The sequence below is a fragment of the Loa loa genome, assembly GCF_000183805.2.
Source record: "Loa loa unplaced genomic scaffold supercont3.247, whole genome shotgun sequence".
NCBI lineage: Eukaryota > Metazoa > Nematoda > Chromadorea > Rhabditida > Onchocercidae > Loa > Loa loa.
Window position 1 is genome coordinate 82545 of NW_018108427.1, and position 16232 is coordinate 98776.

At 30.2% G+C, this 16232-nt stretch overlaps 2 protein-coding genes across 2 annotated transcripts in view; both read left to right on the forward strand.

The window, feature by feature from the left end:
• The window catches only part of LOAG_18285 (PDZ domain-containing protein), a gene marked incomplete at its 5' end in the record, with an annotated part of 5790 nt that extends 3639 nt beyond the window's left edge, over positions 1 to 2151 (forward strand). The window contains 2 exons of the mRNA XM_020450946.1: positions 1528 to 1792; positions 1985 to 2151. Of these exons, the coding sequence (XP_020305325.1) occupies positions 1528 to 1792; positions 1985 to 2025 (306 nt within the window). The 3' untranslated portion in view covers positions 2026 to 2151. The remainder of the gene's footprint in view (positions 1 to 1527; positions 1793 to 1984) is intronic.
• Positions 2152 to 5147: 2996 nt separating this feature from the next.
• On the forward strand, positions 5148 to 15274 carry LOAG_06885 (hypothetical protein; the record flags this gene model as incomplete). The annotated part of the gene is made up of 16 exons (XM_003142420.1): positions 5148 to 5788; positions 7185 to 7368; positions 7840 to 8118; positions 8502 to 8592; positions 8694 to 8893; positions 9090 to 9326; positions 9591 to 9779; positions 10610 to 10871; positions 11104 to 11265; positions 12822 to 13056; positions 13240 to 13433; positions 13658 to 13769; positions 13850 to 13993; positions 14230 to 14369; positions 14470 to 14731; positions 15115 to 15274. Coding segments are annotated over 16 exons (3492 nt in total), but the record flags the coding sequence as incomplete, so codon positions are not given.
• Between the last annotated feature and the right edge of the window lie 958 nt (positions 15275 to 16232).

Sequence of the window (16232 nt, forward strand, 5' to 3'; positions counted from 1 at the left end):
ATATATATATATATATATATATATATATATATATATATATATATATATATATATATATATATATAGTCACTAACATCATTTATGAATTTCTTCCTAGGCTTTACAGATATCAGCTGGTAAACTATTTAATTAGCTTTGTCGTAGTAGACGAAATTGATAATATCAGTTAACTTTTTATAATCCAGGCTATTACTCTGTGACATTTCTCTTCACATGAATTTTCTACGTGTTTTTTGTCCCTAACGATTTGTAATGTCAATGTCTTCTTGTGATAAACAAGCTATAGAAATGTTGAATAATCAGGAATGTAAGGAACTTAATAGAATATTTCATGTAACTTTGCTCGCATATGTGTTCATATTCGAAATAGTAGTTTGTATTTGTGTGAGTGACAGCAGTGAATAGCTGTCATTACAATTTGCATGTCAAGTTATTCGTTGAATTATTTCTGGCTTCTTTATAAAAAAAAAAAAAAAAGAAAAGTTCTAACATTTGCTTGGTGTTGTAGCAGTCGAGTTGTGAGTCATTACTTCAAGATCTGTGGAATATATCATGCATTGATCGCTATTCCGAATTTAGCAATTACGACGCTATAACCATCTCATCATCGTCCACTGCAGTGTCATCCGTATCCCTACGGTTGGTGTATGTGATTGTGTTCTTCGTGTTTTCGTGCTGCATGCACTACTTCTGCACTCTTCCTATAACGAAATATACTGTATAAATAAGGAATATATAGAACAGTTATATTAAGATTTCTCATACCAGAACTGTAAAAGGTACACCATCAACCTTTGATGATTTTACAAAAAACATTGTTAGTATTGCGCTACATTTCTAAGGAAATAGGAAGATTCAAGTGTTATTGAATCCTGAATGGGTTACGATTCAGAAGTCGAAGATTTGAAATGTCTTGTCTGAATAATGAAGTAGCAAATATCATTCGTCAAACAAATGTACACATGTGAAATATTTAGATTGTTCTTTGTAAAAAAAAAAGTATCAATATTTTCCTGTCATTACTTTTTTTAATTTATTGGAATCTTTGAATCTACCTTAGATTCTTCTTCAACTGCTTTCTTTTTACACTTTTTCTGCTCGATTGGGATTTGAATTCATATTTGATTTTCGTGAAATCTTTCATTTGTTACTTCTCGGATAATTTCCATCGTTTTAATTTCTAAAATATTTCATACAATTAGGTTATCGTTGTTCAAATTTTTCCAAAGAATCAGTTTAGTATTAGTGCGAATAAGAATATTTCATTTATTCGATTTCAAGTTTGATTTTATTTCATTGCGTCCTGATAAAACAAAGATTGAAACTTCGACGTCAGGTGTATCGACTATGCTTTTTTGGGGAATTTCGGACTTGGCACATAAACTAGCTTTCAAATATGTGAACAACGAATTTTTATATTTTTTTAATCCACCTGTTACCTGAACAAGTTAATTCATATCTGCATTAGTGATTTTCATCTACTATTGCTTTTTTTCAACAAAAACAAAGTCTAAATTTTTGTTTCAGGAACAAATTTTTATAAATGTTGAATTGAATCGTGGGCCGAAAGGTTTTGGTTTTTCAATTCGTGGTGGACAAGAATTTGACTCGATGCCATTGTTTGTCTTACGAATTGCGGAAGATGGACCAGCAGCATTAGATGGTCGCTTAAAGGTTGGCGATCAACTGATGGAAATTAATGGACAGTCAACACGTGGTATGACTCACACTAATGCAATCCAAATTATCAAACAATATCCGAATGTTAGATTATTGGTCAGGAGACCGCAAGGTTTCTTAACTTTTTTTTTTTGAAAATTGTTGCTATATTAAATATTTTATGTAATTCATGTTGTTTACCTTTTCTCTCATTATAGATATATATGTGTATGTTTCGTTTATCACGTTTGGAAGTTGTAATAATTTTGCTGAATTTCGGAATTTAGTAAATGAACTGTTGAGAACCCATTTATTTGACATTTAGATAAAATTAAGGCAGAGATAGCTTGTTTCCCTATTGCATAATGATCAGGTTTTAAGTTGATAAGTTTAAAATAAATGTAATAGGTTGTCTATGGTGATAAGTTCTTTGTTCCTGCTGTTATTGTTTGATTTGCTCTATTCGTATCAGTTTTTTTTCTTGGTAATTATCTATATGTTCTGTAATATCAGAAAGAAAAAAAATTCCATTTCATGGATCAATATTCTGTGTTTGTAATCTTCTGCCTTTTGCTGTACGCACTTTTTTTTTCTGTTAAAGCTATTTTAATTTGGAATTCTTCCATTTCAATAATTGCCTCAGTCACATTTAGTTACTGCTTTAGAAAGATTTCATTTCATAAAAGTGAGATGTAATTATTCTCATTCATTACGTATACATATTTATGTCTTTTGCTTTATTTTTCTTTTTAGATCTCATTTTGTACATTTTAGTTGTTACACTTTTGTGTGTTTTGAATCAAAATTGCCCTTTCAAAATTAAATCAGAACTAACAAACATATTTTAATTTTACACGAAATTTTTGTATCCCAATTTACAGGGAAAAATCTTTTAAAAGGCTTTTCAGTTGTAACTTATTTGAGCTCATTTTTTTTCTTTTTCTTTTTTTTTGAATACTTTTTGATTAGAGTGTTGTAAGAGAAGTTTCTTTTTTTCCAAATTGTAAGAGATGTTTCTCTGATAGTAAAATATTGCAAAGTTGTGTTTGGTTTCATTCGTGTTCTTCCTCTTTCACAATCTTGTGTACAGTTGCATTAGTATGATTCAGTAAATTTCAAATATATAAAATCAGTAAATTCCAAATATATTTTCAAATATAAGTTTCAAATATGAATATTACTTTCTGATAATGTGATAAATATCATCTACTTCGCAAGGATCCTGTCGTTGGAATTTCGCAAATTCAAGATATCGAAATCAGCTGTAAATTTCAAAAATGATCAATAATTTAAATAAGAAAGTATGTGTATATCTTTTGTAAAATTTGAGACAACTCCAGTTTTGTTACTACAGGTATATATCGACTTTGTGATAGTAGTACCTTTATCATAGGTTGCCTGTGATTGGTACTTTATGCAAAATTTATAGGTTTTTGGATAAGGGATGCAATTTTCGAATACAATGAAAATCCATCAATAGGCCTAATTTGATAGTGTCAGTGCAAATGTGCATTGATAGGACGGATGGTCCAAACACTTCACCGTAAATTGCTCATCAAATGCTTAGCTTGATTAACGCATTTATTCCGGCTGATATGCATCCCTGTTGGTGTTGTTCCAATCTAATGTACTCTTAAGATTTGCTTGATGTAATATATTAAATTAGAAATGCTGAAAACAATTTCCGGGATTGTTTATCGAGTTAATTTGTTAACATTTCAAATAAGTCAGGTTACCTCGAAATTGTCTCTAACATTTAACCCCACTTTTTTTTCTGTAGATGAAATTGTGACAGTTCCGATTTCTACTTACTGCTTGAATTTCAATCTTAGTTAAAGTACACAATTCATAATTCTCAATTGTTAAACTGAAAGTAATAACAGAATCTGAGCAAAAAATATAGATTTTGATGAAATCCATATAAATATATATATTTCTTGGATGTTCTGATAATTTCTCATATGCTTTCGACTTTGGGAAACAATTTATTGGTCTGTTCGATTTCATTTCTCCTAATTTATCGCTTGAGGGTTCTAAATTTCTGTAAAATATGGCAGAAAAATGAGAAGTGACAGGAAAAACAACATCGATTACCGTCAATAAGCGATTTCAATTCACAAAAGGTATGACACGTCTTAGTCATCGGTGAGAGTTGTCTTGGAAACGGATTTTACTGAAACAGCTTTCTAAAAGGCGATTGAAAAATTGAACAATTGTAAAAAGAAAAAGAGAAAGAGGATCAGTTATTTCGTTCCTTCTCATTATACATGTTACTTTAATTAAGATTTAATAGTTTCATTAAATTCAGAAGGAAAAAAGTAAAAATAAAATGAATGCATCTCGGTTACATACATTAATTCACTTAGTAATGAAATTGTCAACCGTTTCTTTGTTAAGACAAATTGATGTCACTCTCATTTTATAAAAACAACTACTTTTGGTTTTCTTTTTTATCCAAGATTTAATTTCCATATTTTGCAATGTTACTTATTCAAAGTTACAGTAATGGAAGCTTTCTGCCAAGATGTATGATACGAAATGCTTGTTATCATAATGGTATACACGATGATTAAATCTTATCATTGATAAATAACTTTATATTTCCACCTTACTACTGCATGAACTTTTAGATCTACATTTCTATGCAACTGATAACCTTTCATAAATTCTTGCACTATCCAAATGCATTATCAAATTTCTGAAGTGTTACTTTTATATTCAGGTGTAATGTAACTTTTCTAAAGTTTCTCTTCTAATAAAGTGCATCTTCGTACATTATATATTTTTGAAATATTAACAATCTCTATTCTCGTGCACTGACCACATTCCACGATATCCACTACAATTGTGAAATTCAAATTAGTGACGAAATCATTACCTCTTGTGACTCATGAATGTAATGACGTTGGAGGAGGTAATGAGACAAAATGGACAATGAAAAATTTATCCGTCTTCAACTGAGATATTCTGCTTGTTCAATGTTACCTGTCCGATCATCCAATGATGATAATTTATGAATTGAGATGATGCAATAGAAACCGCTACACTAAATTCGGATGCAAAAAGCAGTTGTTCCACCTTCACATTCTCGTTTTCATTCATAATAATCGATGCATAATAGTTAGTAGTAATAATAGGAAAGCAGGATATAACAAGGGGCTGAACCTTTTTCCTTTGGTCAAGCATCATTTTGGTTCAGTTCCGCTTGATCCAGTCTCGACCATTGACACGCCCAAAAGTGAACTCTCCTAATCTCACCCTTTCATTCCCTCCCCCTTTTCAACATTCATTATTTTATTTGTTCCGTTTGGTGCTCTGTTAGAATCGGTCACTTATTTTACTGATTAATTATACCTCAAATTTTACTCAATTAAAAGTATTTCTCTTCCCATATTCCACAATAATAATATGCAACACCAATGATTCATTGAAATTCAATGTGACAATGTAAAATTTCACGAAAAATTTAACTTATGATCGCTTCAGCTATGAAGAATTTCTATCAATTACAACATAAACTAACAGTGACAATTTATTTTATTGTATTGCCAATCATTGCTACCACATTTCACCTTAATCCACCTATACTTGATAGTTGTACCGCTGGTTGCTTAATACCAACTGAAAATAGTACTATATGGTTACCGTATAGTTATCCACCATGTATTCATCCCGGACAACCTATACTACGTTGGTCCAGTACAGTAATCTGCAATAGACCAAATTTTCTGACTTCACAAAGTGTTTCCCTGGATTCCTCATCTGGTGTACTATTTGCTGAGGAGCGTGTATGCTTCTATGTAGAACCGTGGTACGTGGTATATACATATGATTGTTCTGGTAGTAATATACCAAAACAAGGTGCCGTTTTTCTGGATCATAAAAAATACGCCACAAAAAGACGATCAAAACGATGGATGCGACGAAGGAATCCAATAGTACCACGGATACACTTCCAGCAAGAGAGATATATTACTGAAATTCCGGAAGATACACCAATTAATTCATTGATTATTAAATTACATGCCACTCATATCACTAATGAATCAATGTATTATGCTATGGTAGCACCCGAAGATTCTCGTACAACTAATATTTTTACCTTAGATACCGTTTCCGGCGAAATAAGGTATGTGTTGTTTATCGTTTAACTCCTCAATTTAAGATTTTTTCTTTCGGTACTTTAACATAAAGTGATGTCATTTTTAAATGTTCAAAAATTCTTACAAATTTGAACTAAAAAAAGACGTATTTATTGTTGATATTTGCAATTAAAAAGATCAAATTTCGAAATTCTATGAACATTCTCTTTTATTTAAGTATTCGTGTCTTCTTTGAAAAATGAACACTTTTTAAAAATTTCTTTTGATTGGATAAGAGAACGAACATTCGACCAAAAGTTATTCAGTTTTAAAAATTTTCATAAATAATTAATTTTCCATGAAACAACAAAATGCATCATTGATGAGCTTATCATTGGTTCACTTTTTTGTCTATTCTCTTTGGCATAGCTTTACTGAAGCAATGATAATCGCTTGCTATTTTTTTCTTTTTTATTTTACTATTTGGTAATTTATTAAATAGGAAATTCATTCATTAATTGATTTCTTAATTGACTATTTTTTCATAGCAAATTTTAATCAATTTAAAAAGTTTTGTTTTTTCTACCAAGAAAATGGAAATGTTTTCTTTTTCAAGGAATTTCATCATTAATAAATGATACGCATAAAAAATAAATATACTTATGAATATGTTTACGTTTTACATTTAAATTCATTGGACAATTAGGTGATCCTTACCTCTTCAACGATCTTTTTTTTTTCTTCCACATTATTGAAATGAATAAATTCAAGTTAAATTTCGATCCCTCGATTATTTCTATTATTTCCTTAATTGAAAAATAACAGAACATGAATTGTTTGATACTTTTTAATAGGCATACAATGTTGAGGCCAAATTTTGCATCCCAAATTTCTGGTCCAACTTAAGCAGTGCTCACTAACATTTTCACTTTACAGGAATATATAAACTTCTTGAGGTGCACATCTAGCATGCAATCACAACTTTAAAACAGTAGATTAAAATAGTAGGTTAAGCTTGTCCAAAGACAAGGGAATTTACAGAAACATTCCCTTGTCTACCTACGATAACATTTGACCTGCGAGGTAATTTTGATATTCAGACAAGCTTAAAATTGATTGCAGCAAGGTTCAGATTTTTAAATAAGTTAAGTAACCATTGTTATCATTGTCTTATAATTATCTAACATTTCCTATTCTCAAATTTATCGCAATTCAAATAATTTGATCAATTTTAATCATTTATAAAATCGATTGGTTTAATATTATTGTCAGCAAATTATTAAATTTTCAAATACTGCACTTTTTTTTAAATGTAATTTTAAATTAGCACCTCAGTACAATGTCATTAGTTAATTTTTCGATATTATTATAACTTCGAGATTTGAGCTTTTCTTTGACTTTTTTGTTTTTTTTTTTGCTTCATCCTTTTTCTATATTTATCAGAGTTGGGAAGGCGTTGGATCGCGAGACACTGGATCGGCATGTACTGAAAGTGACAGCTTATGAGCGTCTTGATCCAGCCGTATCAGCTAGTAGTTCGGTAATTGTGGAAATCCTGGATGTTCAGGACAATGCTCCAATTTTTGAACGCAATTCCTATTATGCTGAAATTCGAGAGGATGCACCAGTAAATAATTATACCCTTAGCTGATCAAAATTAGATATGTGATGCTGTTGCTTGTTAGAAGCAAGCCAATGAATGAATTGTTGCACAGAGGGAAGCTTCTTTTGATACAAATTACGGGGTGGACATTATTAATTTGTTCGTTATCGAATAATGCAATTAAAACGTATAAATGCTAAGCGAATTATGTCACCTAAATTATTACAAATATATTTGCATCAAGCAGGTTAAACCATTAAACCAAAGTATTGCTTGGAAGAACAAACTGTATAAAGTGAGATCCAACATAATTAATGATAATTACTGACAGGAGATATTTGATTAGCATTTGTATTAATTATCATCACTCATTTGCTTTTATATGGGGAAGAGTGAGAATGCGAGATCAGTTATCATATGTGGTATGAAATGCAATATTCTTAAATGTAACCTTTAAATTAAGTTAATAGCAATTAAGTATTTCTCTCATTGCAGATTGGCACAACATTAGCATCAGTTTTTGCCCGTGACCTAGATATCGGTTTAAACGGCGAAATTACTTATTGGCTTGGTGAGGAAGATGGTGCTGAATTACTTCAAATTCATAGTTCAACAGGGGTAATTCAAACAGCACAGCATCTGGATCGGGAATTGATGAATATTATCCGGATATATGTATATGCAACCGATAAAGGAGTACCACCGATGACATCAAGAGCTCTTCTAGAGATTAATCTTCTTGATGTCAATGATAATGCACCTGTTTTTGAACAGGTTATTTAAAAATCTAATTTTAAATTTAATCCAATAATTATTGATTATTTGTATGTTTTTTTTCCCTGACAAATATGTATTATCCGTGGTTGTTAGAGGGACAGGATTAGATTAATTCAAACTTTACAATGTTATAGGAAACTTTACAAGTTGAAAAAAAAAATTGCAACTTAATGAGAAACGCTCATTCATTCTTATTTGTTTCAATAAAAGTTATTTTGCAAAAAACATTGTCTTATTATCGTTTGAAGTAATGTTCACTTTGAATTGCAATAGCATTTGAGAACTAAAATATATTACTTTTAAAAGTTAATAAAATTAATGAAATTTAGACATTTTTTCCCTTCTAAATAAAATCTTTTAGAAAGTAATGAAAGTTTTAGGAATTTTTTAATGTCACGATAATGGAAAATATCACTATACCATCCAATATTTTACAAATCAGAGCAACAGATAGCGATTCTGGACAAAACGGTAATATTTTTATTTCTATTATGAAATATAAATGAATTCAAAATAAATTTAATTTTTTTTCAAATTTCATTAAAATTAATAAGGTAAATTGTATATTGCAGGAAAAGTGCATTATAGTATTGTGGCATCTAGCGTAAATGGGTTTTCCATAGATTATGAAAATGGTTGGATAAAATTGTATCAAAAAGTGGATTCACGGTCCAACCCTGTAGCACTTCTAGTACGAGCCAAAGATTCAGGCCAACCTGCTCAATCTTCAACGATTAATTGTGCTATCCATATTATCGATATTAATGATCATGTATTGATTAATTATTATATTGTCATCTATCATTTGCTTATTTATCAACATTTCCTAAAAGAATTTTTTAAATTAAAAAAAAATGGTTTTTTTCCTCTCTTAAAAAAAAGCTATAGTTTAATCAGTTATTGGAATCCTAAAGTTATTTAGGTAATATGGTAATTTGGATTTTACATTAATTAAGAAACTTTTCCAGAAACCCCATTTTATTGCATCACGACAAGAGTTATTTGTGGAAGAAAATGTACCAATTGGATTTGAAATAACACGAATTTTTGCTATCGATGAAGATAATGATATGAATGGTCGAATTACATATACATTAGATGGCGACAATAATGTCAATGAGACATTTCGTATTGACCGAACAACAGGAATTATTACAACAATAAGCAAGCTTGATCGAGAGGAAAAAGAGAAGTATATACTTAAGGTAATGAAATTATTGTTTAGAGAATATAATTAACGAATAATACTGCTTGTTTCTGCATCTTCTATTAAAAGTTCTGAGTATTTCGCAATTAAATTTTTCAAATTTTTTTTTTCTTTTCTTTTTTGGGATAAAGAAGGAAAGATGAAGAAAGATGGAGGTGATAAGAACTTTCGGCTATTAAATTTATTATAACAATAATTGGCACAAAGATAAAAAAAAGCTTTCCACAATTTGACATTGATAAAAAAAATTTCTCTATTTTAGGTGAAAGCAGAAGATGGAGGCGAACCGCCATTATCTGACAGTTTATTTATAACAATAATAATTCGTGATATCAATGATAATGCACCATATTTTGAACCTAACTTTTACAATATTACTGTACCCGAAAATGAAGTACGTGGAACGCAATTAATTACTGTGAAAGCAATCGATCATGATAATGACGATAAGGTAGTATACCGTATTGAGAGAGCCGACAAAGACATTTTTTCACTTATTCACTCAGCTGATCTAGGTTTTTTTTGTTTTCTTACAGTTTTAAATTTTAAATTAATTTAGTTATTGGCTTAAATAAATGTCTTATTGACTGCTTTATTTATTTAGCTTTCATCTTAGTTTCTTTTTTTTTTAAATTTATTCTAAAACTTTCCGTGCAATTGAAGAGTAGAAATAGTAAAATACTATATAAAAGACAAAAAGATGACATGTCCTAATGCTTATCCTACGAATCACTCAGTGCTGCTTGCTAAGAGCTTACATAGTAATACTACGAATGGGCACGACCAGTTTTATGATAGGTTTTGTTGAACTGATCAGTTTAGGAGAACGAGAGTATGGGGTAAAAGTGAAAGTAAATACGCCATAATTGAGAGCCACAATGAGCAGGAGATCATGATTTTCTCCCGTTCTCTTAGTGGTTCTTGGACTTAAACGATGGGTTTGAAATGTTTGTAAAACTAGTTCAACAATTTTAAAAGTATGATACATAGAGCATAATTTGACTTTAATTATAAACTGGGAGTTCCTAAGGGATTGCTTATCAATTATTTCTTCGAAATTTCTTATTAATTAATACGGATGTAATGCCATTAATTTTTCTTAAATTCGAGAGAATTCTTGAAGTTCCCTTTGATGCTTGGTTGTTTCGCCGGTTCAAAACATCAGCATTCTGCATGATATCTCCCGATGCATGATATTCCCGCTCCTCCCCTCCTAATTCTAGGCTTAAAAAACCCCGAAATTTGTAAGTATGCTGATAAGAAAACATGAAATACTTCCAGGGGGCCATATTATCGTTGTCAGGTGAAATTGATCGTACGGATGATACACTACGTGTGATGATAGCAGCAACTGATAAGGGTGGTTTAACAGGTACTTGCACAGTAACTATTACTGTTGCCGATGTTAACACTGCACCGGTATTTCTTATTCATCCGTTCACAGTACATATCCCAGAAAATATCCCGATCGGTTCAGAAGTTATACAGTTGAAAGCGGAAGATCAGGATCGACACGAGAATGCCAAACTTACCTATTCCGTTGGTAAATTTAACAATTACTTATCATTAGTTAAAATAATACACCAAAATTTTAATTTTTATAATAGTTACTAAATTATCAAACTAATTTTTAGTGACAAGTATGTTTTAAATTTTTGACAAAAAAATTGCTTAGTTATTTACTAAAAATTAGCACTGTTTTTAATTAAAAGAGATTTTCAAACCTGAAAATTACCTACCATTAGGAACCATTTGTAAATATTTGCATATTTTAGACAGTAAGGAATTTAAAATTGATAAAAATACTGGCTTAATAATGATAGCCAAAGAGATTGATCGAGAAGAACGCAGTAGCTATTTGCTAAATATTACTGTCATTGATCATGCAACTAATCCACTCAGTGCAAGCACATTTCTTGAAATTATCTTGAATGACAGTAAGTTTATTTTCACTTTATCAGCAATATTTCTATCATTGTATTTTCTGCTGCCAATATATTCCATTTCTTTTAGATTTTCGGATTTTCCTTTTCCTATTATTATTCCATTTCTTTTTGTATTTTTCGGTATTTTCCTTTTCCTATTATTATTCCATTTCTTTTTGTTACGTTTTTTTTTTTTTTAAGACTTTCATTTTTTCGAATAAATATTAATTTATTGATATTTCCATTTGTTTAACATTTTTAGCATTTTGAGGTAATTGATTTTTCTTCCTTCCTTTCTTTCTTCCTTTCTTTCTTTCCTTGTTTCTTTTTTTCGTCAAACTTCACTCTCCTTTTTCTCTTATATTTTCCATTAATTTAATTTCGCTTAAAAGTTTCCAACTTTTCATCTTTTCATTTCATCACTAAAATAAGAAAAATGCGACAATATTGAATGATAAATCAATCGTATGCATACTCAAAATGACAATTCATGCATTCCAATTTGCAAAAGAGAGACAAAAAAAGGAAGCATTTATCCAAACTTTGAATGTATATGCTTCAATGCAAATTGTACAAAGATCAATGAGCCATAAAATACTTTCTTCCTGCATATCTTATCGTCTTCTTTCATTTCATCTTCGTTCCTTAATTAATCTGACAAAATGAAAGATATTGAATGTGACCAATGACTGTTACCAAATACTATTGCTAATGTTTACTGTAGTTATTGCAATCTCTTCTTGCCATATTGCTAATTATTGCTTATTTAATTGCTATCCATCTATCATATCTCAACAATAATTTTAGAAGAAAAATGAAAGGAAAGAGAAGATGTGTAGTCTTTCGATTTCATCGAAACAAAAAGATTGGAATAAATTAACTAAATTAGTTGTTTGAAAGTAGTTTTAATGAATGATTTTTAGTCTTTCAAGTAAATAATACTCAGTGGAAGAAAAAATGGAGATATAAAATTATCACCCATTTCATTTTGACCAAATCTACATTTGTAATATTACTAAACAAAAAGAAAAAAAAAACAATTGTAAACAATTTAATTAAAGACAAGTTTTTGATTGTAAGGATTACGCTAAAAGGCATAAAGGCTTCATATGGACTTGAGGATTACTCTTGGGAATACAGTAATTGGGATGCTTCCATTCATTTCTGTGGGATAAAATTAAATTAGATTTAATCTTCAAGTTTAAACAAAAATTAAAGAGTAAAAATTGAAGAAATTATTTAATATTTATGTAAAATTATAAGCAAATACTTTAGAAATTCTTAATTATCAACCTCCGAATTCTCGAATTAAGCTAATCGTCAAGTTAAGATACATTGAAAATTGAAATATTTCAGAACTCTTGTTCAACTTTTGCAAATTATCCATCCATCCTTTCATTGTAATCTTAAAATTTTGCATCGTTGTCTTTCCACAGTTCTTTTCACCAAATTTTCAACCTTTTTTAAATCAATCGCCATATGACATTTCAAGATACTCTGGAAAAGTTTTCAGATTTCTGCTCTTTAATAGTTTCAAAAACTTTATACTAAAATGTCACTGTTTCAAGTAAATGACAATGCCCCGGAATTTACATCTGAAAATTACACGGTTGCAATAGCGGAAGATACGCCAACTGGAACATCATTCACGCAAGTAGCAGCTGTTGATATAGATGAGGGTGATAATGCAATTATTGATTACTATCTAATTGAAGAGAATGGAAATGGTGACACCTTTAAACTGGATAGATCATCTGGAACATTACGAGTAGTTAGTAAATTGGATCGTGAAATGATCGCAAGGTTAGCTACCACCATATGAAAAATCCATATGTTATTTCATTTTCAAAGGGAAGAGTGAAATTAAGAATGAATCAAATTTTTAATCATTTCATAAAATTAAAATTATCTTTCCTGGTATATGCTAGTAATAGAAATCGTAGTTATCCTTCCCTTAACTATTATTGATAAATATAATTTTCCCAGATATGAATTAACAGTGAAAGCACAAGATCGTGGTAATCCACCATTATCATCATTTTCCACCGTATCAATAATTATCATTGATGTGAACGATTATGCACCACAATTTGAGTCATCTCGATATGACTTATGGATTGCGGAGAATAGTCCTATAGGTACTACAGTTGGTACTATTATTGCTCGTGATGAAGATGAAGGTGACAACGCGCTCATACAATTTCGAATATTTGGTGGCATTGATGCGAAACTTTTTGATATTGAAACGGCATGAGTTTGTTTAAGATTCATGATAATATTACGTTACTTGCTGCACATACTAACTTATGAGCTGGAAAAAGTAAAAGAATTACAAGTGAATGGATGATTGATGTCCTTTGACCTTTAATAGGCAACAGTAAAGCGTACTGCCTTCGATATTTAGGAAGTATATTACAGGATTCAAATCAAAACGGAGTGGTACATATACTTTCAAGAACAATTTTCGATTACGAAGCAAAAAAGAACCATTTTTTTCTTGAAATCCAAGCAAGCAGGTCAATTTCATTTTGATAAACTCTCAATCAAATTTGTGTTGACCCTTTAGATATTGTTATGTAAAATGAGATGATTTCAGTGACCAACTAAGTTCCATTGTACCCGTTTATGTCCATGTCAGCGATGTTAACGACAACAGACCTCAACTTCGTGACTTCACTATTCTTTATGCAAATCATGTTGATGAACCTGTGGAACAAGAGATAGGATATGTTCCAGCTTTGTTTGTTTTTCATAACTTATATTTACTCGTTAATTTCCAAATTCTTTTTAAAATTTTGATTCCACTACGTTTCTTTTTTTGAAATTTGGAAAGAAAACTTTGGTTTTCTTTTAGTATTAGCATCTGATTTAAAGCATACAGTAGCACTAATGCTACAATTTATACAAAAAGGCAGGTGCGCATATTGGAAATTCAACTTTGAAGTTTTGAATTCCTGATTATTCGGATAAATTTAGTGATCCTGACCATAATGCAACCTTGGAGTATGACATTGAAACAAACGATATTTTAATGGTGGATCAATATAAAGGTTCCATTATGCTGAAGAACGTTTGGAAACGATATATAAATGCTGTTTATAAGATTTGTGTTTCTGGTAAGATTATTAAAATTCATCTAGCTAATAAATAAGACAAGAAATAGCACATTGAAACCTGAAATAATAATGAATGTTTATGGCTAGAAATACATTTCAGATGGTCCGAATAATGTTTGCGCTAAATGTCGATTCATTTATATACCCGTGGATGATAGTATTATCCGCGATACGGTTACTCTTGGACTCCCGAATATTCGTTATGAGGAATTATTGGATAATGATGTTTTTGAACGATTCACAAGTGCCATATCACTTTTAGATGATTGGCATAACGATGATATTTGGGTTTTTAGTATTGATACTCATAACAAGTATACAAATGTATCATTTGCTGTTCATCACGGACAAACCATTCAAAGGTAATTTATTCATTTTTTGTCAAATGCGTAAAACTTACATACATGTATTCTTTAACTAATTAAATTGCTGAATTTTTAAATCAATTAATTTGTTAGAAAAAAGTAGTCTAATGAGTTCACTTTAATATACCATATATCTGCTTCAGAAGTATTCATAACTCACGAAACGTTTAAACTACATGAAGCGCTTAGAACGGATGTTTAAAATTAATTTAAGAGCGTAGTTATATAAAAATGCATTTCGCATTTGCAGATACGAACCATTTAGTAAAACATGTGAGTTTAAATTTGAAATACGATGACATCTAACATGAGCGAGAGCTTTCTTTGTATTTGCAAAGTAGGAGGAAACATAATCGAGATTTTAAAATCTTTTAATTTAGGTCGGAACGTGTAGAAGGATTAATTAGAAATGGTCTTGCCAAGCTAAGTGACATAATTGGCATGAAGTTAATGATACATAGAGATGCCACCTGTTCTAATGAACCGTGTCCATACTTTCAACAGTGTAGAAATACTCAAAAATACGTCAAAACTACGCAGGTGATTTGAGTGTTTCTATAACCTTATAGTAAAATAAATGAATCATCAATTAATTGCCATTTGTTGGAAGTGTCACTTGATAGATATCAACTGTTTGGTATTATTCTTGATAGTGTCAAGCTTTCAATACACTCTCTTCATACAACCATTCATTACATGATGACTCTCAGTATCCTCAAATGGGTGAAATCCCGAGGCAGGATACAAATGGTCTGTGTTATTTTCGGTTAGATGAACGAAAAAAAAATTTCGGTGAAAATGTCTCAAAATGCAATATGAAAACATCTAACACATAGTTCAATTTTAATTCAAAATTAATTTAAAAATAAATTGCAGAATTTTAAAACGGACAATTTCTTGATGCATTCTTTGGATACTGTCAATTCATTTCAATGTGAATGTCCGACCGGATTTGCAAGTTCGTTTTATTTAGTTTTAATTTATATGCAACGGAATTAAATGAGGGTTTTATTCATAATTATATTTCACAATGTTTAACAATTGAGGATAGACCATTGATCAATTTGTGGAATTTCATGTAATGTATGTCTCATTCGACTAATTTTCATGACAGATGGGTCAACCAATTCAAGCATTTGTTTTCCCAATGAAATCTCTCACTGGAACACAATGCACTGCTTCGTTTTGCATATATATCTCATTAAATAGCCAAGATGAGAGGTGCTAGGAAGAAACCCTAAAGGATCAAAACGGATTTTTCCATTCAACATTTTAGGGGTGTAGAAAGCCCAATGAAACACATCTTATCATCAATAAATCATTAGCAATTGAATGATTTAATTGTCTTCAAAGGACTATGAATTTCCTTCTATCTCCGTGAGAATATTTGTATATGAACTTGTATGCTATATTAAATTAGTATTATATATATATATATATATATATATATATATATATATATATATATATATATATATATATATATATATATATATAT